Source organism: Hermetia illucens, chromosome 3 (genome assembly GCF_905115235.1).
Source record: "Hermetia illucens chromosome 3, iHerIll2.2.curated.20191125, whole genome shotgun sequence".
Lineage (NCBI taxonomy): Eukaryota > Metazoa > Arthropoda > Insecta > Diptera > Stratiomyidae > Hermetia > Hermetia illucens.
Genome location: NC_051851.1, coordinates 148616763 through 148641519, shown reverse-complemented (window position 1 = coordinate 148641519; position 24757 = coordinate 148616763). Strand labels below are relative to the sequence as shown.

The following is a 24757-nucleotide window of genomic DNA, read 5'->3' as shown; positions in this document are numbered from 1 at the left end:
ATACCGGCCAATCAGCTTGCATCCATTGCGACAAAGCTTTTCGGGAGCCTCCTCCTGGCAAAACCCTTACCTCTCCTTGCCAACAAAAAGGTCATTCCCTACATTCCCTACGACGGAGCAAGTTCATGGATTTTGGGCGGAAATTAACCGAGCATTAGAGATGAGGAAGTATTATTCTGCACTGTTCCTGAACGTAGCACAGGCATTTGATGGAGTATGGAACGAAGGTCTGGTGTACAAAATTAGGAAACTGCTTGCCGCTAATGTTGGCAAGTTTCTGGAATCTAATTTCTAATTGGGCAGAGGTTTAGAATTCGGTACAAAAATTTTACCGCGCCCGCAACGTCAATGCTGGCGTACCGCAAGAAAATGCACTAGGGCCGATGCTGTACCTTATCTAGACATCAGACATGCCAACTAGGTGTAATATAGTCACATCTATACTTCGTTTCTGGCCACCCATGTTGAATCTCGATTAGCATCTTGCATCCTTCAGCGACATTTAAATTGTATCCAGGAATGGCTGACCACCTAGAAGATCAAAGTCAATGAGTCGAGATACAGTCATATAAAATTCACGCTCCGTCGGGAAACCTGTCCTCCAATCAACTTAAATGGAACCCAAGTTCTGCAATTTAGTGGTGCCAAATACCTAGGATTGCACTTGGACAGACAGCTTACATGAAAAAGGCATAATATTGAAGACCCCTGAAAACCTTCAGCCCCCAGGCTTTGGCATGCTGTAGGTTAATTTGACCAACCTTTATGCTGTTTAGCATAAGCGTAGTCTTATATATGATATAACAGAGTAAAAAAAAGTATATTACGTTTAGTTTGGATCTACCAGATTTCACCAGGTGTCTCTAACACACGCCGAAGACTCGACGGAATCAGTAGTGCTCCTCATTCACGCATGCAAAGCATTCTTCTGTTTTCGGCTAAGCATTTTCCCAGGTTTGCGGTGATGTCACAGACCAACATTATCCCAGTTCGCTTTGCATCTGGAGATCCCCTTTCTCTCGCTTCTTCGGTTGAAGGTTATGGAATAGGCTCTAACACGTAGGATTTAGACCGTAGTTCCACTCGCTCTACTGGAATCTCCCCTGGAAGAGATAAAATGGATCCTACAGGTTCCCGATATGATTTAATCTTAATCCTCCCGATCTAGGTTCCCACATTTTTTTCACGAACAGTTCCCGCTAAAAATGGTAAAATGTTAGAAGGGAAACTTACCATTTGTCCCTCCTCTAGAAGCGAAGTTACCGTTTACGCAAACGTCCTTTTGTTTTGCGCCTTCATATTACTGTTCCTATGGCAAGGACCAGCTTCACTCAGTCGACAGTCCCAATACAAGTAGAGCATAGTGTGGAGCACTTCTAAACATTGCCGACTAGAGATGTGGGTTTTTTTACGCTTTTTGATCTCACCGGGTCTTACCCTGGAACCAAATGTCTCGCATCCTATTTTTCCGGATATTGCAATTTCTAGTGGTACAGCAATCTCTACGTTCTCATTCTCAACGGGCTTTACTTTCTTTTGCAATGGCTCTCTCTGTAGTCAACTAGGAAACTCTCCATGTTCACGGTGTTCAGTCCTCATGGGTCCGTTTTCAGGCAGAAGAGAAGGCTCTAACAGACGAGATTTAACTTGTAGTCCCCTTCCTTTAGTGACTGAAGTTTCCTTCTGCCTTGCCTTCCACTACCGTTTTTTCGAAGAATTAGGCAATAATGCCAGGAGCGGGCCGACTGAACTCGCATTTGCGGCTTTCCGTTGAAGTAGGGACTTTTCCGTGGGGGCGTGGATTTTTTTATTTGATGCTCGGCCATAGTTCATTGCTCCAAATTGTGCGTATATCTATCGTCAGTGCCTTCTATACCACTTGGAGAATACAATTCCTTCACTTCTATGTTCATGCTTTGAATGCAGCACGTCACTACCTTGGCCCAGGAGTCGGGTTTTGACAGAATATTAACTGCCTGATTCCCGTACAGGTTAAGGAACAACAAAACTGTGCGGTGCTATACACCAATGGGGAAGTAGTTTTACTACTGTGATAGTTAAAATAGCCATGTTTACCACCAAAGCGCAGATAAGTAGCTCAGAAGACGGTAGATTCGATCGATCAAACAGAAAAAGAGCATACCCATTAGATAGCCGACATACCTCAAATTGACTAGTAAGTGGAATAAGAGAGAAGCGGACCTAAACCTGTTATGGAGCGCCTATAAAGTTATAGTCGGAGGAGCTAGACGCGATTCATCGCCATATTGCAGAAAGTTATCTTGGAATAATTTCCTAACAAGAAAGCAGCACTGACTGTTTCGAGAGACCCCTGAATACAAAGGTAATCCCTGCGTAAGCCAGAAGTACCTTTGATAATTTAAAATTGGCACCTGTTTGTCCAAACTGCATTCGAGCCCCGAAACACCAAGGTTTTCAGCAATTGTTCGGGACAAAAAGAGAAACCTTGAGGAAGTGGTAAGTGAAGTGTTGGCTCCGCGAAATCTAAAATGGAAAATATCAGCGGGTCATGACGATTAAGATGCAATCAATTTCATGATCGAGTTTATCCAGAGTAACACCGAAAAAAAGAGGAAGAGACCAGGAAAACCCAATTACTAGTAGCACGAACAGAAAAAATAGAGCCAGAGATTTCACGGAGTGTGGGGGATAAAGTCAGGAGTCCTTTTAATAGGTAAAAATCCAGCCAGTGTCTTTTGAAGTCTTCTTTAAATAATAATAATAATCGTTGGCGCAACAATCCATAGTGGATCAGAGCCTAAAAGTGTGTTATAGCATTTCATTCAAGACCGTAATGGTACACTACAGTACACTGTAGGAGGCAATGGCATTACGCTCGCCCGGGATTTATCACGCTGATTTGACTCAGGTACTCATTCACGGCTAAGTCCACAGGTATCCGACATCCAGTCACGATAACAAATCCCTCAGCCACCAGTGAGATTTGAACCGCGACCTTCCGCTACGACAGGCCAACGCTCTAATCACTTGAACCATCCTTTAAAGGTCTCCATATATATTTAAGTGCTGGAAGTATCTATGCTTGTAGCAGACATAGAAGATGTGCCTAGTCATCTTCCTAAAATTAGAGGGATCTTCGTTTCGACCCACTGTAGTGTCCTATTGTCGTATTTTACTTACATAATGACTTACATAATTACATAATAACGATAAAATCCGGCTCAATAGGTTGCGGTGGGCGGGTCACCTAATCCGTATGGATGACGATAATCTGGCCCGAAACGTATATAAGGACAATATCTATGGTAGAAAAAGAAAACGAGGCAGATCCTGCCTGAGATGGTGCAATGGAGTAGGCCAGGATGCCAAACCGGGATATCGAACTAGAGGACCTCGGCGCAAAACCGGGATGTCTGGAGTTCCTTATTAAGGCAGGCCTAGACCGGATACCGGTTGTTGCGCCGTTGATGATAGTGATGATGAAACTCTGGGAGCATATCCCGCCTTCTTGAAACCTTCTATCGTTATGAATTCTAGAAAGTTTAGTTTTAATAACTTAAATAAACTTCCCGCAGTACAGTGTCCTGGATCTTTGATTCTTTCGAGAATTTCTTGCGTTGATAACAGTAGTCTACCCCAAGTTGGCTTTCATCGAAGTAATGATGGACATCAAATGTTTTAGCTCCTCTGGTAGCGCCAATCCATAATAAGCTGTGTAAATCGAGGAGACACATGTCTTTTGCTCTAACTATAGTTGAGGGTATTGTCAAACCGCTGGAATCTCAAACACGACACAGGTCTAGCATAGAGGTTGAAGAACAAACTATACCGTTTGCTTTAAATCTAAATCTAAATAGTCAAATCTCCAATCCAAGATCAGAGAAAACTCATTTTCTCCACCGTGAAAATGATCAGCAAGTTAACTCAAGCATACTTCGATTACTCAACATTGAATTCGATCCTCTCCTTTGTCTGTCTTCACAGAGGCAGACTCTCACTGCGATTATAAGTTTTCGAATCCTCGAATACCTCTTTCGCGGTGTCAATTCAATCTAAGCCTAACTTTTATATTTCTAATTCTAAGCCACATCTAAGAATCTGCCTTTCCGCCCTCCGGACTTACCCCTCTTAATGAATACCCGCGGCAACCAGATGTGAGCAACAGGTCTTTTTAGACTCTGAACATGCGGGGCTAACTTCAGTTCTATGGTTTTAGAGAAGTTGCGGATCTTGACAACGTACTAGATGAGAAAACCCCGGAAAATTGGTCCGTATATGCTAAGACGTTATGCCCACGAACACTACCTGGGAGGAACGAAAAAATGAGATACAGATCTCCGCTTTGCAGCTATTTTCAGTTGCCACAAATGGCATCACTTCTTGGGGAATCCCCGATGTCGACAGTATCGGTACAGGCGTATTACGGTCGGTACACGTTGTACAACTCTTGACAGCAGTGTTGATGATACTCTGGACTTCTATAGTTTGACCTGCGGTTTAGTAAAGTGTAATGTAAGTGTCAGTGCCTTTAGAATTCTGAGCCTAAATAGTCAGGACCAAACTTCCCCTTGGCACGCAGCCTTCGGCGGTACACTGTTCTATCTTGACTTCGGGTCATTTACATCACAAGGAGGACTGTGCTTTAGTTCGCCTATCCACCAGTTCTACTTGTCCCAGAAACATAACTAGTCTAGCAGGATTGAATCTTTGTAAATTACATAAACTAAAGCCGAAGCTGACCAGACATAAAGTCTGTCAAGGGACAATTTCTAGCCCCCACTACGAGGGAATCGTGTGTGAACTTCTTTTTTTATGCAGGTCGGGAGGGGGTAGTGATGAATATGCACGTCAACGTAAGACGCACCATTTCAAAGTTTCTAACGTTTTTAAACGTTTTAACGTTTCCGAAACACTCTACGTCTATTAGCCGATTCATTGCGTTTTATATATTACATGACAGGTTTTTTCCAGATGCTCAGCATAGCATACCCTTCATGGATGACGAATAAGCTCATGGTTTTGTTTCAAGGTCTATTAAAATAGGCTCAATTTTAAGGTCTTGTGTAAAACAAAATCTTATTGAAATCTGCTCACTGTGGACTGTCGAAAACCCCCAGAGGCCCGTCAAATGCAAATATCTCCATTGGCAATGCGATGAAACAGTTTCCATTTGTAGAACCTTCGGTATTCGCAGGACGTGGTACTTGCCGTGCTTGGCTACACTGCTTGATTTACGACTATAGAGGGTATTGGTTGATCTTGGTCAGTGGTATCTACATGCAATAATGTATTGTGACTTTTTCCACATCCTACGCCGAACTACATACTAAATTGTCTTTTGCGTGGACAATTTAAACAAAACCTCAGCTTTCCGATTTCGGCTACTCGGTCTCAAATGAATAACTACCGGAAGACTTCAGATGTATAGATTCGATGAGGTTCCTAACGACGATCTGTATAGCACTCGAGAAAAGAGCATTTTTAATGGCGGCCCAGTACTCATGGATATTCTCAGGCGGGTTACTTTGTATCTATCGTCCGATCAACAGGATAGCTCTCACAAACTCGAACGACAGCTGGATCGTGCAAGTGGTCGTTGTTGAATTTAGAGGTTCGCAGCTCCCCAGCCCTGCCAAAAAGTGACGGACGCGACACACAAGCGAACGTAAGTGACCATCGGATGATGATCCCTTTCAAGGCCAATGTCAGCACCTCTCTTGTTATGCACATCCAGGAGGCAACTCTTAAATGTATTACCGATCAGGTAGTGGTCGATGTGATTGCCCGTACGATATCAGCCAGTTGAAACCCAACTGATCTCATGGCAGACTCTGTGCTCCAACAATATGCCACCAATGCAGAAACCTACGAAAGTCCCATCATCATCATTACGGTCGGCAAGATCGCCGACCACACATCACGATCACAATGTCCTTTAGGAAGTCTCTCCTAAACTGCGTGTAATTGCTTGTGGAAAGCATATGTCTCAACTTTATCGGAAGTGTAAGTATGTGCATAGCTTTGTACAATTGTGATTCTTCTTAACCGGCAACACGCAGTTAGAAGTCTGTCTGAAACAGGGTCGCAGGTCAAGAGAGCGCGCCTTGCGGTTGCGGTCAGAAACAACCCAGCATCGGATTCACGTCTGCATCCACTCGGCTTCCCAGAGTACAAAAGGACATTGCCACTAGAGAAAGAGGAGTACTTTCAGAGCCCCACCATCTTACTTCGCGTAGGCCCGGGTTCGATTTATATCGTTGGAATTTCCACTCAAGTTGGAGAAAGCGATCATTCTGAGGACCCTCGCTACCGATGGTGAGGATCGTGCATATATTCCAGAAACCAATCATAGCCCATTTTCGATATCCAAAGGTCTTCGGCATGAGGACAGTCCCTATCCGAAGCGTTGTTGACGTTTCGAAAGTAGTAAATTTACAGGTTGGTCTTCAAGTTTATGTCCCCTTTAGCCGCCTCTCACGACAAGCAGGGAAGACTTTGAGTGTAGAGCACGCTGTATTAACAAAAATTGTTGTTTCGTAGTTTGGAGCTCTACACAGTAATGAGCAAGCTCTTGAAGGTCCTCGTTTCTTGCCAAAGATGCTGTGTAGATGTCGTCGAATTATTGACAGTTTTGGAACACCATCTAGTAGTGAAGTCAACTTTTAATAATTACCCCTAATATAACAAGCAGCTTTAGCAATATCCAAACGAGATGGAGACTTTTGAGCCCAATTTCAACAACTACATCTGCCAAGCTGCTTATCTCTGACAAATAGGAAAGCTTTCGCACATGGACGGCGAAGTATCATGATGTGGAAAATACCTGATGCAGAAAAAAACTCGCCTCGACCTGAATTGTATAGGAAAAGATGTCAGATGAGCAGTAAACGAGGGCAAAAGTAAATTTTCGACACAATGACTGTGGGGAGGTGGACTGCCTTGAGAAGATCTCGTTCTCTTATAACAAAACGCGTTCTCGCGAACTTTTTAACCAGATGCGTGCAAATGCTGCGTACAGAACTACGGTGGCTTGCACGGGCACTAGCCTATAGGGGAGTATGCCGCCTGACTCAGCACTCTACAGATTACATTGTGGAAGTTACGGACAGGAGTAACAGACTCTCAAACGCTTCCTTCGTAATAGCTCATCTCTGGCTAGAGCCGGGCGACGGACATTGGATAAACAATTCTTTGGCGAACTCTTTGGGGGTCTCTGGTTGTAGAATGGAGGAACTGCTATCTTTCGTGAACACTACGGCCTTAGACGACTCAATTGATGGAGACCACAGCCTTGCTTTTCATCATCATCATCAACGGCGCAACAACCGGTATCCGGTCTAGGCCTGCCTTAATAAGGGACTCCAGACATCCCGGTTTTGCGCCGAGGTCCACCAATTCGATATCCCTAAAAACTGTCTGGCGTCCTGACCTACGCCATCGCTCCATGTTAGGCAGGGTCTGCCTCGTCTTCTTTTTCTACCATAGATATTGCCCTTATAGACTTTCCGGGTGGGATCATCCTCATCCATACGGATTAAGTGACCCGCCCACTGTAACCTATTGAGCCGGATTTTATCCATAACCGGACGGTCATGGTATCGCTCATAGATTTCGTCGTTATGTAGGCTACGAAATCGTCCATCCTCATGTAGGGGGCCAAAAATTCTTCGGAGGATTCTTCTCTCGAACGCGGCCAAGAGTTCGCAATTTTTCTTGCTAAGAACCCAAGTTTCCGAGGAATACATGAGGACTGGCAAGATCATAGTCTTGTACAGTAAGCGCTTTGACCCTATGGTGAGACGTTTCGAGCGGAACGGCTGACAACAACCGTGCGCGGATTTCATCATCGTAGCTGTTATCGGTTGTGATTTTCGACCCTAGATAGGAGAAATTGTCAACGGTCTCAAAGTTGTATTTTCCTATCCTTATTCTTCTTCGTATTTGACCAGTGCGGTTTGTTGTTGTTGGTTGATTCGCCTTCGGTGCTGACGTTGCCACCATATATTTTGTCTTACCTTCATTGATGTGCAGCCCAAGATCTCGCGCCAATGCCGCCTGTTCGATCTGGATGAAGGCAGTTTGTACGTCTCGGGTGGTTCTTCCCATGATGTCCATATCGTCAGCATAGGCCAGTAGTTGGGTGGACTTGAAGAGGATCGTACCTCTTGCATTTACCTCAGCATCACGGATCGTTTTCTCGAGGGCCAGGTTAAAGAGGATGCATGATAGGACATCCCCTTGTCGTAGACCGTTGTTGATGTCGATTGGTCTTGAAAGTGATCCTTCTGCTTTTATATGGCCTCGCACATTGGTCAGGGTCAGCCTAGTTAGTCTTATTATTTTGGCGGGATACCAAATTCTCTCATGGCCGTATACAGTTTCACCCTGGCTATGCTATCATAGGCGGCTTTAAAGTCGATGAACAGATGGTGCAACTGTTGTCCATATTCCAACAGTTTTTCCATCGCTTGCCGCAGAGAGAAAATCTGATCTATTGCTGATTTGCCTGGAGTGAAGCCTCTTTAGTATGGGCCGATGATGTTCTGGGCGTATGGGGCTATCCGGCCTAGCAAGATAGCGGAGAATATCTTATAGATGGTACTCAGCAACGTGATACCTCTATAATTGCTGCACTGTGTGATATCTCCATTGTTATGTATGAGACAGATAATGCCTCGTTGCCAATCGTCAGGCGTTGATTCGCTGTCCCATACCTTGAGCACAAGTTGATGAACCACTTGGTATAACTGATCGCCTCCATATTTAACCAATTCGGCTGTAATTCCATCGGCTCCTGGCGACTTATGATTTTTTAGCCGATGAATTTCACGGACTGTTTCTCCTAAACTTGGTGGTGGCAGTATTTGTCCGTCGTCTTCAGTTGGCGGGACCTCCAACTCGCCGATGTTCTGGTTGTTCAGTAGCTCATCAAAGTACTCAACCCATCGCTCCAATATGCCGATTCTGTCGGAAATCCGATTTCCCTCTTTGTCTCGGCAGGATGAGCATCGAGGTGTATAAGGCTTCATCCTGCTGACTTGTTGGTAAAACTTCCGCGCCTGGTGCGGTTGCTCCCTGTACTTTTCTAGTTCACAGACTTGTTGGTTCTCCCAGGCTTCCTTTTTCCGTCTGTGAAGTCGCTTCTCCGCTCGACGGAGTTCGTGATAATTCTCCGCGCGTGCCCGCGTTCTTTGAGAATGCAACATTTCTCGGTATGCAGCATTCTTCCATTCCGTTGCTAGCTTACATTCATCATCAAACCAGCCGTTTCGACTCCTTTTGCGGCTGGGGCCAAGTATGTTTGTGACCGTATCCATGATAACGTTCTTCAGGTGATTGCGAAGATCATTTGTTGATCCTTCATCCCCAGATCCTCTGTTGACTGCACTTATTGCGGCATCAATTTCCCTCTTATAGGTGTCGCGGAAGGTTGTGTTGTGGATGGCTTCAGTGTTCACTCTCACCTGATTGTCAGAGGGGATTCTAGGTGGTATTGTTATTCGAGCTCGGAGCACCATGCTAACGAGATAGTGATCCGAGTCTATATTGGCCCCCCACAGCCATGCTTTCAATTTTCTTAAATTAAAGAACGCAACAGTTAAATCCAAATACTTGGAGGAGATGTATCTTAAAGATCAAGACGAGAGTAAGAGTACCATTGTCGAAGGGGCAGATCAGTTAAATTTGGCTCATATATCAGTAACGGATTTTAAAATTAAGGCAGTTTCCAAGTAGCTCTAAATGATTCGGAACCATCCGTGGAATATGTTTGCCATTAAGATGCCTGTAAAAAAATATTCAGTTTATTTCCAATCATACATACTCGTCACCCAGAAATACGAAAGTATTACGCAATGTGGAGACAACGCAAACAGGTTTCAACAACTTTTATATAACCGCATATAGTACAAAATAAAGCTTATCAAATATATGATCTGTTTAGTCAGCAGATGAGTCCAACAGAACTAAAAATTGACTAGAAAACACATTCCATTTAGCCAGAGCCTTCACTGGACAGCAATTCTCTCGAATATAGGAAACAACCATATCCTTTTAATCAGTCCAGGCTGGAACAACTTTTTGATGCTTCCTCCGTTCCTTCAATTCATTCCGGATTCACCTTCCGGTCTAATTGGTCTGAGTTCCTCAGCGTTAGCTTCCTTATCCTTTCCAGATTCAGGGTTATTCCATGGTTGCTCCTTCGTAGTACCAAAGATCAGAAACATCAAATTACCCAAGAAATAGATTGCAGCTGCTATGAAGAACACTATTCGCCATTGATTCGGATCATGCTAAATAGAAAGGTGGAGATTCGTCAGTATCTTTTGAGCAAGTAAGAAACAGTTTGCACCCACCTCATTTGTGACGATAAATCCAACAGCCAGAGGAGCAAAAACTCCCATAGAATTACCAAAACAGTTAGTTGTGCCCATAAGCGTTCCAGCAAAATTTGAGGCCAAGTCGATGTGGTTCACTTGAAAACCAAGATGGATCGCCGAGTTAAACGCCACTCCTACCGTTAGGAGAGTAACAGCTATTGTCGCATGGGTTTTGACGAATCCTAATCCAACAAGTGATAACATCGGTACCCAGTGTCCGATTGTGTTGAACAGTTTTCTTTCCATTTCAATTGAGAGGTATTTCTTCTTCGACAGGATCTTTGCCACTACAACAAATCCAAGACTCGTAAGACACATGGAAAAATAGGGAAGGGCCGAGAGCAACGCATTCTTCTTAATATCCATTCCTAGTACTCCTTTCATATAGCTGGGAATCTGGGTCAACAACGTCCAATGACCCCAGTTATTTGTGCAGTGCACCAGAATCAAGGAAAGAAACGGTGGTGATGTAAATACTTTTTTCCATGGCGTCGAGAAGTTTTTCTTCTTCTCGTTTTGGGATTTACCCAGAGCAGTTTCTATCATGAGTTTCTCTTCTGCGGAAATAAGTTTACATTGTGCAGGACTGCTGGATCCTAGGAAAAACCATATACCACACCAAACTAGTCCTGATATTCCCGACAAATAGAAAATGCTGGGCCATCCTATAGCCGAAGCAATAAATCCACTAGTCGCCAAAATTGCAACAGTTCCAAATGCAGACCCTGAATATGCGAAGGATGCAATAACACCTCGTTCTTCCGGAGGACACCATTTTGAAAGTAACACGTGACATGAAGGAAAAATTCCACCTTGACATAATCCTTGTAGAAGACGTGAAGCAAATAGTAACTTCCAACCTCCGAAGGAAGCGCACCATGGAGTTAAAATGTTGAGAAGAGAGCAGAAGAGTAACCCAAAGAAAAGAAGAAACTTGGCACCAAAGCGTTGCGAAATGTATCCTCCTGGTATTTGGGTGACTACGTAGCCCCAGAAGAAGCTTCCGAGTAGATACGATTTGATTTTTTCATCCCAGTGGAATTCCTAGAAAAGTATTTTGTGTTAACTTAAGGGACTTATTCCTCAACGTCCTAAAATGAACAGAACAATTTACCTCAAAATTAGGGTTCGCATTTTTATTATCAGTCATGGCCACAATAGCTACGGAAAGGTTCACCCGCATTATCAAGGTAGCTGCGGTTCCCAAAAAAATCAAAAGACTTTGCAAATGTCGAATTCCGAGAACTATTAATTGAATAAAATCAATAAATCAGACCTTTTCCTTCACTTCTTCGGTTAATAAAAATACCATTTTCAGTTTTCTGTTCCTTCACCATCTTCAGGAAAACTCAAAGAACTTTTCGACCCTAACACTAACTCCGTAATGACGGACAAGATTTTAGCTACTCTTTTATCACATAAGATCTTCGTGATCAGTTTTTTCTATCTTTGAATCTGGTGTGAACTTAACTGACATAAAATCAACAAGTTAGGAAAATTTATGGTCATAAATCGTATCTTTTGTTAGAGCAGACTTGATGATGCAAGAAGTAATTTATGGAGTGCAAAGACTTGTAATCTACCTGGGGAAAATTTGCTTAGATGCAAGATACGTAGCCCCAGGTACGTAATGAATTTGATAGTAAGAATTTAAAGATAAGGAAGGCCCTATGCTTAGAAAAAAGATAAACCAGTTTCTTCTGACATAAATCTGGTTGAGATAATCGGAGTGTGATGTAACTCTGTAACGATAAAGATGATGGGAGACTTTCCTCGAAATGCAATAGTTAGAAGCTGTCTGTATTGTCGAGTTTTGAAACAGAAAGCTTATGATCTTGTGAATGTGGGTCCTAATTGCCCAGTACTCTGGAGAAAAAAGAGAGGGCGAGGATGATTTTTTTAGAAGAACTTGAAGGGAACTCGAATGATATCTTCCTTGCCCCAAACCAGTCCGAGTCAAGAATGACTATCCACACTAAATTCTAGGCTCTAACGTTGTCCAAGGTATGAATAGTCACATCCTGGAGATATGAGATAATTTAAAAGTTATCATCATCAACGGCGCAACAACCGGTATCCAGTCTAGGCCTGCATTAATAAGGAACTCCAGACATCCCGGTTTTGCTCCGAGGTCCACCAATTCGATATCCCTAAAAGCTGTCTGGCGTCCTGACCTACGCCATCGATCCATCTCAGGCAGGGTCTGCCTCGTCTCCTTTTTCTACCATAGATATTGCCCTTATAAACTTTCCGAGCTGGACCATCCTCATCCATACGGATTAAGTGACCCGCCCACCGTAACCTATTGAGCCGGATTTTATCTACAACCAGATGGTCATGGTATTGCTCCAAGATTTCGTCATTATGTAGGCTACGGAATGGTCCATCCTCATGTAGGGGGCCAAAAATTCTTCGGAGGATTCTTCTCTCGAACAGGGCCTAGGGTTCACAATTTTTCTCGCTAAGAACTCAAGTCTCCGAAGAATACATGAGGACTGGCAAGATCATTGTCTTGTACAGTAAGAGCTTTGACTTTATGGTGAGACATTTCGAGCGGAACAGTTTTTGTAAGCTGGAATAGGCCCTGTTGGCTGCCAACAACCGTGCGCAGATTTCATCATCGTAGCTATTATCGGTTGTGATTTTCGACCCTAGATATGAGAAATTATCAACGGTCTCAAAGTTGTATTCTCCTATCTTTATTCTTCCCGTTTGACCAGTGCGGTTTAAAAGTTGTTGGTTGGTTGGTTTTTTGGTGCTGACGTTGCCACCATATACTTTCTCTTGCCTTCATTGATGTGCAGCCCAAGATCTCGCGCCGCCTGCTCGATCTGGATGAAGGCAGTTTGTACGTCTCGGGTCGTTCCTCCCATGATGTCGATATCGTCAGTATAGGCCAGTAGTTGGGTGGACTTAAAGAGGATCGTATCTCTTGTATTTACCTCAATATCACGGATCACTTTCTCGAGGCCCAGGTTAAAGAGGGCGCATGATAGGACATCCCCTTGTCGTAGACCGTTATTGATGTTGAATGGTCTAGAGAGTAATCCTACTGCTGTTGTCTGGTCTCACATATCAGTCAGGGTCAGCCTAGTCAGTCTTATCAATGTCGTCGGGATACCGAATTCTCTCATGGCCGTATACAATTTTACCCTAGCTATGCTGTCATAGGCGGCTTTAAAGTCGATGAAAAGTTGGTGCAACTGATGACCATATTCCAACAGTTTTTCCATCGCTTGCCGCACCGAGAAAATCTGATCTCTTGCTAATTTGCCTGGAGTGAAGCCGCTTTGATATGGGCCAATCATGTTCTGGGCATATGGGGCTATCCGACGTAGAAGGATAGCGGAGAATATCCTATAAATTGTGGTCAGCAACGTGATACTTACTATAATTGCTGCACTGTGTGATATCCCCCTTTCTATGTATGGGACAGGTAATGCCTCGTTGCCAGTCGTCCGGCACTGATTTGCTGCCCCGCACCTTGAACATAAGTTGATCAAATGCTCGGTGTATTTGGTCGGCTCTACATTTAACCAATTCGACTGTAATTCCATCGACTCCTGCGATTTATGGTTTTTAAGCCGATGGATTGCACGGATTGTTTCTTCTATGCTTGCTGGTGGCAGTATTTGTCCGTCGTCTTTAGTTGGCGGGACCTCCGACTCGCCGATATTTACTCAACCCATTCCTTCAATATGCTCAGCAGCATTCGGTCTGTACAGGGAGCGTACATTCCATGAGGAAATGCACAAATCGTTATTCCGTTGTCGTTGCCGGGTTCGTCGTTTTAAATTCCATTCTGTCCGAGGCTCCTTCTATGGCTACGTAACATCAGTTTTCCGTGTAGGGTTGTCAGCCCCACCCAACCCCAAACCTAGAGAACCAGTTGAAATAATTTGTCCCGTTTTTAGGCAAGGGAGACTCACTTTCGTCCTTTTCTGTCTACAGTTTTTCACTAAGAAAACTCCCCAGCGATAAGCACGTGGAGGTGGAAATAGGGTTTGGTAGTAGAGCTGTTGGTGATGGTTCAGCAGGCGTTTCCCAGATTTTATGCTCCATCGGGGGTACCAATCCACGTTTCGTCCTGGGACCTATACAACCCACTACCCTTTTAGCTATCTGTACTTTGTCGTTATCGTGCATGCTTCCATTTGGAGGTTGTGCAAAACGACGGAGCTTATAACAGTCCTTTCGCCGATCGGTGATTTCAGGCGGCCGGCTTGCCACGGCATGCCCTCAGAGGCATAGATCATCTTAACTGCACCCTAGCCCTTTCCGCTCTGAGGACTGGACACCGTCTCGAGCCCGCAGTGTGATAACGTACTCACCAGACGCCCCACGATCACTCCAGAGAACGTAACTATCCTTTTCGTTGCGCATACATGTGCGCACAAGCGGCATGCTGCTCACCTGTCAAATTCCTAAACGTGTGGTTCCAGCCAAAGCCAAAGAAAGTGTTGAAGTCAATAGCAGAAGTAGAAGTTAAGGGCAAATGGACCCAACATTCAGAAAATTCAGAAATTTCAATAATTCCTTCATTTTGAGTTTAGTCTCAAGTAGGATCCTACAGGTCCAAACGTCTGCTATCGATTTTCCCAAAGGCGTTCAAAAGACTACTAGTTTTAAAAATCATACCATATCAAATGGAAAACAAACTAATTCCTCAGTATGACTTTCGATAAAAGCATGGTACAATGGAGCAACCCCACAAGATCGGCTCTGAACCCTGGATAGAAAGTATTGCTCAGTAGGCTCCTTTCACGAAGGGTAATAAAAAAGTTGCTTCCAGTACATAAATGGAATTTTAGAATCCCTTTCCTTGGAGCGGAAAAGCAATGTGAGTTGGAGTGGTGGAGTTTTCCAAAGACAGCTTTCTAAAATCGATGCTCTACCTCCTCTATACTCCCAACCAACCAACTGATCCTAACCTAATAACGTTAAGTTCCGCATCCGCCGAGGTATCAATTCCGACAGTAAGAGAGGAGGTCTCCTTTCAGATAACCAAGTATATATTTGGAAAATTTGGCTAACCACCCTAATCCCTAAGCCTGCATCAATAACATACTGTCAACCTATAAAAAATGAACTTTCAGGGACGTTTGATTAAGAGTCCATGACGACTGAATGCGTCATTTGTGATGAACCATTTGAGCTGCTCTTACGGTAGGCAAAACCATATGACCAACCTAGTGTTTTCAAGAGAAGAGAGAAGAGAAGAGATAATAGACTCCAAGTATTCCCTGCTTGTCATAAAAAGCGGCTGAATGGGATAGAAGTCTTCAAATTATTGAAACGCCTATTGTGCCACGGACAGGGACTAACATCATGGCTACGACCTTGGGCTATCGGAAGCGAAGTATGTGCGCACGCTTGAGGACCCCGATGATGTAAATCTCTCCAAGTCAAGAGAAAATACCGATGATATCGACTCAACATTCTGAGGCTAGATGAGGTGGCACTCTGCAGGGTACTTTTCCCACTGTTCCAAAATGATCCGCGGGGTGTTGATGTGATCAATACAGGAGGACTCAGCGCGGAAACCAATCTGCTCCCTGGCGATCAAGTTTTCGGGATGTTCCTTCATGGGTGCCAGGATTACTTTAGCTATTATATTTTTAACGACAAGGGGCACGCAGATACCTCTCCAACTGTCGTACTCAACATGAGTGCCCTTCTTCGGAGTCTCCTCTTTTCCGACTCTCTAGGAAAGACTTATAATTCCCAACATTTCCGTATAATTAAAAGTACCACATCTCCAGAATCTGCAGGAGCAGCGATGCGATGAGACCGTCACACCCATCGGTTTTACTCGGCTTGAGAGCATTTTTCTTCTATTTGGAGAAACATTCCGTAACCACATATTACACTAACTTGCCATTACATCCTCAAGGATAGGGGGAACTTCAGTGTTCCTTCCACCTCTTCAGCTTTACTCAAAGATTGGAGCCTTTCTTAGGCTTTCCTTAAGATATGAATCTAAACAACATCATCATTGACTTTATTAGGCTAGGAACTTTTTAAGGATATGCTGTAAGTGGCCTTAGGGTGAACACCCATTTCTATGACATTTTATCATTTTATTAAATTTTTCTCTTCTTTTTCAATTTCAGGGGAGTCACGAGCCCGGACTGTACGTTCTGGATTGTATATTTTCTGTTCTAGTCGTAGGAACACTAGTAGTTGTCGCATGGCGTGGATCCTGGGTATTTTTAGACTTAACACTGTATCCTGGAAATCCAACCTATTCAGCGTGGGGCTCGCTGGTGAGTACAAGACAAACAACTCTCTTACAAACCTCAGCCTACATTTATTCCACAAACACTTCGTAGATACTCATTTCTCTGCTTTTATATATATATATATTTTTTTCAAGGAACCTTCATTTAATGTTCCAAATTTTAACAAAAGAAACATACCTTGTTTTGCCAGAGTAGGTATATCTGCATTCATTAGATATTGCCGCATGTTGGATATGTGGAATGAGAATATTTCGGTTAATGAAGTAGAAAATTCTAATTCAATTATTCATGACCCATTCAATGAAAACGTGGCACAACTCTTGACTTAATAGGACCAAATAGTACCATAAAATGGTAATAAAAACATCATTAAGTACCAAATTTAATTTTTATGTAGGAATTTTATGAGGCCACACTTCTTCGACACTCTAAATCAAAATTCCACTTCCAAACTAATATGGGCAAGTTAATGTACTTGGCGTACTTTAGATTGTCTGTTATACTAGCTCTTGTCCATACACTGCTTCCAATACAGTCATTTATAGACCACAATAGTGTGCAGACAAAGTGGACAAACCGCCATGAAGTTCGATGCAATATATCGCTCTATTCCCTCTGTATTCATTAATTCATCTTCTTTGTTATTATTATTATTCTGTTAAGGGAAAGTCGCACCGCGTCCTTGAAGAACTATTGTGCCCCTTTTACTGGTTATAGTGTACCTACTGATCATAGTATCTCAAGCAGGCGTGTAACCGTTTGGAACTTTAATATATTCCCTACTTCCAGATCCTTCAGCTTTGCATCTGGTATTAAGTGTTCTTCCAGATGTCTCGACCTACTTTGCACAAGTGCCGGACACTGTCCCAGGACGTGTATAGAGATTTCGTCCTCCTCCTCACAAAACCTGCAGGCAGTGTCCGTAGATATCCCTAGCTTCCCTAGGTGATAGTTCAGCCGACAATGGCCAGTGAGAATTCCCACTATGATTCGGAGGTTCTTTTTGGTGAGGTTTAAGCAATCCTTTGTGCGCAAGGGATCGTATCCCCCAAGAAGCACCCTGGACTGCTCCATCCCTGGTAGGCCCGCCCAATATAGTTTCCTCATCCGTTTCTCTTCATTTCTTAGATTCATAGCCATGAAACCGTTTCCGATTCCACAGAAGGGTTCTGGCCCGTGTAATCTTCTTTGTTACAAGAATAGCTTCTCTTCACACCCAAGTTATCTTAACAGGAGGTCTTCAATCACTGCCCATCGACGTCCCTTCACCAGATCTGGAAGTAGGGACATATTCTAAATACCTATGTACATGCCCCATATGGTGTGGCCATTGGATGCAAATATCTTCTCTGCTATTTCTGGTAAACCTTACCCGCAACTCCACTCCGAGTCTAGAGACCGAGCTAAAAAGAAGTTTCTTTCCGTTTGTAGCACTAGTTTCCTTGCCACCAGATAAATTCTTGCTCCCGCTCTAAAGTAACCCAGTTTCTGTCCTTTCATAAAAGTTTGCGCATAATAATTTCAACTTTGCGATTCCTCAGTTATTTCATTAACTTAATTCCTTGTTGGTGCGCAAACGTCATCTCGGCATACTAATGTCCCATGTTTCAGGTGCTCATTGAGTAACCAAAAGCGAAGAAACAGTTTATTGAAGCAACTCAGGGAACCTTCTAATCTGCAAACTGCGACCCACGTCTACAAACTGAGCCTCATTATTCCATTAAAATCTGTCGTGAAAATCAGTTTCTTTTCCTTGGCAGTTGTTTTGATATTCATGACTGAATCTTCGTTGTCCTTGCCTACATCCTGATGCATGATCAATCTCCCTTTGGAAAGAAATATACCCAACGTCCAACATATCCTATTCACAGCCAATCCCACGTTCGCGCTGTCATGGAAATTATCCATTATGTGCCTCTGTTTGCGACCTTTAAAAGTGAGACCAACCAAAAAATTCATCATAAATTCTAGGTTAAAATATCGACATATGAAGTTGACACTCCAGGAATCCATCATACTCACGAACCATGCAAGATCCTTAACTATGACCAGCTTTGGGTAGATTAAATTTTCGACGACTTCCTCTGATCATGCCCTGTTTAGCTTTAATAGAAAACCTGAGGTTTTTAACTGGAAATTGCTGGGTTGAGCACCAGCTGGTATTAACTTCAATGTAGCAACCCATTTGGGAGATGAGGAAGGAAGAGTTACTATATTCTCAACGGCCACGTACTACCTTGGAAAAGGGAGGGCCAACTTCACGAAGCCTAATTGTATTTACTATAAAGGCGGCAAGGCAATCGTCTGCTGAGATTGTGCCTCCCTGGGAGGGTTTGCAGAATTTACTAAAAGTACTCCTTGCTTCTGATGTGCATTTATGAACTAGCAACCCACAGCATTCCATAGGCTTCGGAAATGAATAAACCGCCTGAGAATCGGGCTGATCTTTCAGCTACAAACCCCAGAAATGTTTAGCAGGACAAAAGCTTTAATTGAGTGGTTCCGAACCTCCCATTCACTTGAAAGCGCACTAATTTCGAGGACTCCCCCACTTTCAAGTGTACCGACCACTTCCGACTACTACCCACTTACGTTATGGTGGAGGCGCTAGCCTAAACAAAGACTTCGATTTAAGGATGGAATGATCTCCCATTCCTTTGGAGCTTGGATACCAAGCAGAGAATGAATTAGATTTGCCACTCTTGAAAAACATCCGCTAATCAAGAAACAACGAACAGCGAAGGAACCGGAGTAGTAAAAAACAATATTAGAAATCATCACACACCGGCTCGTTATAGAGACTATTTAAGTCTCATGAGCCCTAGCCCCAGCTGAGTGGTTAGAGCACGAGGCTGTCGTAAGGAAGGTCGCGGTTCAAATCTCACTAATGGCAGTGGAATTTGTATCGTGACGTCGGATACCAGTCGACTCAGCTGTGAATGAGTACCTGAGTCAAATCAGGGTAATAATCTCGGACGAACGCAATGCTGACCACATTGCCTCTTACAATGTTACTGTAATGTACCGTTACGGTCTTGAATCTCCATTCAACTTCTTCATTCTCTAACACACTTGAAGGCTCTGATCCTATATGGGTTGTTGCCCCAACGATTATTATTATTATTAAAAAACCATAACCATGGAGAGACTCACTAAGGAAAATTTTTAATTATGTCCCCATGACAGGACCAGGACCAGGAGGTATATGCTATTTATACCTATCGCTGTATATGCTATTTATGCCTATTGCTCCAAAGTCTTTGATACCGTTGACCATAACACTTTCCTCTCTAAACTTTCATACTAGACTTCCCTCCCTCAGTCATCTTCTGGCTTTCCTCCTATCTCTCATACCATTCCTGCAAAGTTTCTTTTCATGGTTACTCATCTCGTTCCTTCTCTTCTTCCTCTGGTGTTCTGGGGAAGGCTCTATACTTGGTCCGCTACTCTTCCTGTTTTTAAGGTTTTGTGTGAAACAAAACCTTATTAGAATGGTGACGGTGTCTGTCTGTCCGTCTGTCCGTCTGTCTGTCTGTCTGTCTGTCTGTCTGTCTGTCTGTCTGTCTGTCTGTCTGTCACACCCGATTTATTCGGAAACGGCTAAACCGATTGTCACGAAAATTGGTGAGAGTATGTAATCTGGTGATCCCTTTACATGCAGTAAGTGGCGCCATCTTACGTTAAGTTTAAGGGGGGCTCTCCGTACATGTGAATGGAGGGTGCAAATTTTTTTTTCACAGAATGTAGCCAAGTAGGGTATCAAATGAAAGGTCTCAACTAGTACTTTTCGAATCTGGTTCAATATTTGATATTAGATGAAACATAGGGGAGTAAGGGTTGAAAATATGACCCCCGAAAAGTGTAACAGGTCTCGTTCTCAGAACCTATCCAACCGAAAAATCTGGAAAAAATCACAGTGGTGCATCTCTACGAAATCTAGGCCTCAAAATATGTCCGGTTCCGATATCTGCACAAATAAAGTTAATAATAGTATATTTCCACATTTTAGAAATTTACCCGGCACCCCCCCTTATGTTCATCCCAGAAATACAAAATTTGGCATGAGTGTAACGAAGAATATAATGCACAGTTTGGTCAAGTTTGAAGAAAATCCAACTATTATTAACAAAGTTATTGGGGGTGAAACTTTACAATTTTTTGTGAATTTCGTGCACTTTACAACCCGCATGACGTCATCATCACATATCAATTCGTCAATTCCACAACGAAATGAATTCTTATGAATTGGGTCGCAGACAATTATTTTGTTTTAGTTTTTTAGTTATTTGTCAACCAGACATGTGTATATGTAGGTATATAATATATGCGTGCTAATGAACTTTGCGGCTAGTGCCTAATTCAGATAGATATAAGACGTAAATCGGAAATATGGGTACGATAAATTTAGATACGTGCATATATGTGTACAGCAGGTAATAGGCAGTTTGTTTGTTTAGGGTGAGCGTGATATCTATGGCTCTAATATGTACGTATGTCTCGTAGTTTGGAAAAATATGAAGGATTCTGTTGGATTTGTAGCTATATACGGACAGAGAAATGTGCGTCTCTTACATAAGATGAACACAAAACCTTTATACCCGAAGCGCGAGCTTCCGGTATTCCGACTTGTTTATCAATGACCTCGACTCCATCTTCACCTTGCTTTACGCAGACGACCTTAAATTGTTTGCCTCTGTTTCGTCTCCGTTGGACTGTGCTCTCTTACAGTCCAACCTTGATAATTTAGTCCATTGGCGTTCGGTCAACAAGCTAACACTGAATATCAACAAATGCCACTGGATGTGCTATTCGCTTAAACCCTGCCCAACATCCTTTTTCTATTCTCTCAGTGGACAGCCCCTTTGACTACTGGCCTCCTTCAAAGACCTGGTTGTAATATTCGACGATAAACTTCGTTGGCATCATCAATAGAGCTTCCAAAATGTCTGGTTTTATCCTACGTTCCTCCTCCGACTTTACCTCAATCCAGCCCTCCTTAACACTCTTCAATTCCCTTGTCAGAAAAATCCTTGAATATTGCTGTGTAGTCTGGCCCCCCTTCCGCATTCGTGACTGCCGCGCTCTTGAAGTGTAAATTCACCCGAACCCTCTTTTACAAAAAGAACCTTGCACGGGTTGATTATCCGTCACGACTCCGCACCCTCAATCTCCCCTTCCTTCAGCAACGCGGTATCTTCCTTGATATGTGTACTCTTTTCAAACTCTGCAAATGTCTGATGGACTGCTCCGCCAACTCGGATATTACTTTCCGTATCGCCTCGTCTCATAACACACGCAGTGCGGACATTTTTTATGTGCCCTTCGCGGAACTCGAGATTTACTTCCACTCTCCGATCCCGAGGCTATGGAGGTCGTACAACGCCCTATAGCTTGGCCCCTTTGACTCTATTTCCTTCTCTAGTTTTAAGCGTAAAATAAGCCATTCACTTGCTCCTCCCTCTGAGGACAATATCTAATAAGGAATTTGTATTCTGTATATTGTCCTTATTAAACAAATAAATAAATAATCTATTCTGACGTTTAAATTGCGTTATCAGCACAAAATAGGAACACCTTATTAAATCAGTTGATGTAGGGTTGCCACCAGCTGATGCTTGACCTCAGGTACTGAACGAAAAGTTCCTGATGCCTGGGCACCTCAAGATCATGCTAAGGAGAAAGCTAACAGATTGGGTCCGCGAGGACTTCAAGTCCACAATGGTAGAACCGACTTTTTTTTGTCAAGGGGTCTACCAAAAAATTTGCTGTGAATGAAGTTACAAAGGTTCATACAGCCCAAGAAAGACATGAAACCCTAGTATACCTTTTAACAGCATAGTCCTTAAACTATGGTCTCGGTTATGTCCAACCAACGTAAGGAAGAGAAGGAGGCTGCCTTGCATTTCACATAAACATCCCTCTTTTCCTCAGATCTTCAACGAAGATACACCTGTATGATTTCTTCAACAAAAATATATATGTACTCTGTTTAGGGGCCGTTCTTGAATGCGCAAAAGCTTGCGATTGTCGCAAGCAAGAAGCCATCTTTTCCAGTCCCACCACAAAAACTTCCCTTTTTAACCGCTTGCTATAGGAAATCCTCACATTTCCAAAAGTGATCCTTAGACGAAAAATATGTAGATGAGGACTAAGGTAAACAAATTCAACAACTCCTGAGACCAAAATTAAGTTTATTTGCTGAGACATATTTTGTGTCACCTTTGTACGTTTTATATTATTCAGAACACTATTATTCAGTCATAGTAACATTATTTAGAAGAAAAGGAAATGTCTAATATTATAAAGGCGTCTACCAATATAATATAATAACCTTTCCTAATTTATAGATATTTTTTTTAAATAAAAATATTAAAATAAATAAAAATATTAATTTCATGATGCTTTATTTCTGAAATTCACAGGTAATAGGATACGGTATTGTAGGATTAACCTTCGCCTTACAACCCATCATGAGGTGGACCTGCGATCGACTTACTGGCTTATGGCGAATTGCTGTAGCTGACATATTCCTGTTTCTTAGTTTTCTAGGAACCATTAACGTATGGCGAGGAGTATGGCAACTATTAGATATTTATTTCCTTCCAGGTAAGAAGCGCCATTACTGTTATATTAATAATACAAGATTAATTAAACTCACAGCCAAAAGTACTCGGTTCTTATTGATATTATTAGTTTTTATACTTTATTTTTTATATTATTCATGGGAATTAGTTTGAACCCTTTTTGTACTAAACTTTCCGATTTTTATAAAAAGTCTTTATTAATTAATCAATACTAACTTCCCATTTAGAGTAATCCCTTTCAAATATAATGCACTTATGCCAGAGCTCTTCTAATCTAGAATGCTCTACTGAGACTCACTTCCTTGAATGACATTCAGTGGCTCAATTTTTATCTCATCACAGCCACACATTGACAGGGATGATATACGCCTAACACGCTGACAAGGGGTCCATTTTAAGACAGTAAATTACTTACTACGAGGCAGTAGAATGAACCCTCGAAGCCTGTCCCAGGTATGATATCAAAATCATACTTTGAGATTTTAAAAGCCAAGTAGGGATAGGCCCGTATTCAGGCGGTATGATAGCTCACATGACTTAAGCAAAGATACCGATGACAAAGGACTGCGGGTTATTTAATTAGCAGTGTCCCACGAAATGGTTGTTGGACACACCTGGTTTGTGCGGAATGCGCCCCACAAATAGACGTGGTCCTCTATAGACCGGACCACTTTCAACCTAATCGCGTTGATTGGTCGCCGCCATATGTCAACCTCAATGTCAGAACCAATCGCCAAAATTGGGAGGCAATGTAGATTCGGATCACTATCTCGCTGGTATGGTGCTCCGGGTTCGAATAACAACACCGCCTAGATTCCCCTCTAGCTCAGGTGAGAGTTAACACTGCAGCCATCCACAACACAATACCGCAATAACCTCAGTCGACAGAGGTTCTGCAAATGAAGCGTCGACAAATGATCTCCACAATCACCTGAAGAACGTTATCATTGGAGCGATGGGTTGAAAATTTTCATGAACTGCTCAACAACCAGAATACGGGCGAGTTGGAGGTCCCGCCAACTGAAGACGACGAATGACTCGCAAAGTCGTATTATCTGTCCCATACAAGCACCATCTTTTCATCGACTTTAAGGCCGCCTACGATAACACAACCAGGGTAAAACTGTACACTGCCATGAGAGAATTCGGTATTCCGACGAAATTGATAAGATTGACTAGGCTGACTCTAACCAATGTGCGAGGCCATACAAAAGCAGCAGGATCACTCTCGAGCCCAACGGTCTAGGACAAGGGGACGGCCTATAATGCATCCTTTTCAACCTGGCTCTAGAAAAACTTATCCGTGATGCTGAGGTAAATGCGAGAGGCATTATCCATCCTCCTTAAATCCACCCAACTATTGGCCAATGCTGACGATATTTATATCATTTGAAGAACAACCAAAGATGTACAAACTGTCTTCATTCAGATCGAGCAGGCGGCAATCGACGCGAAATCTTGGGCTAGACATCAATGAAGGCAAAACGAAACACATATATGGTAGCAACGTCAACACTAAATACCAAAGAACCAGAGAATTGGGTTCTTAGCAAGAAAAATTCCAGACTCT

At 42.9% G+C, this 24757-nt stretch overlaps 2 protein-coding genes across 4 annotated transcripts in view; one reads left to right on the top strand and one right to left on the bottom strand.

Moving 5' to 3' along the window:
* LOC119653254 overlaps nt 1-24757 on the top strand; it is an 81350-nt gene that overhangs the window by 52409 nt on the left and 4184 nt on the right. For all 3 annotated transcript variants that reach the window (XM_038057861.1, XM_038057862.1, XM_038057863.1), the window contains 2 exons: nt 16475-16627; nt 23026-23209. In XM_038057861.1, coding sequence (XP_037913789.1) covers nt 16475-16627; nt 23026-23209 — 337 coding nt within the window. The remainder of the gene's footprint in view (nt 1-16474; nt 16628-23025; nt 23210-24757) is intronic.
* LOC119653256 (putative inorganic phosphate cotransporter) lies at nt 9840-11653 on the bottom strand. Its single transcript, XM_038057864.1, has 3 exons — nt 11476-11653; nt 10338-11405; nt 9840-10274 (listed from the first exon to the last, which is right to left on the bottom strand). Exons 1-3 carry the CDS (start codon nt 11542-11544, stop codon nt 10083-10085), a joined length of 1329 nt encoding a protein of 442 aa, XP_037913792.1. The 5' UTR covers nt 11545-11653; the 3' UTR covers nt 9840-10082.

Coding starts and splice junctions, on each gene's coding strand:
- LOC119653256 (XM_038057864.1), bottom strand. CDS start 11,544: ATGCGGGTGAACCTTTCCGTAGCTATTGTGGCCATGACTGATAATAAA. Junction 11,406..11,475: donor ATGCGAACCCTAATTTTGAG/GTAAATTGTTCT, acceptor ATACTTTTCTAG/GAATTCCACTGGGATGAAAA. Junction 10,275..10,337: donor GATTTATCGTCACAAATGAG/GTGGGTGCAAAC, acceptor CTTTCTATTTAG/CATGATCCGAATCAATGGCG.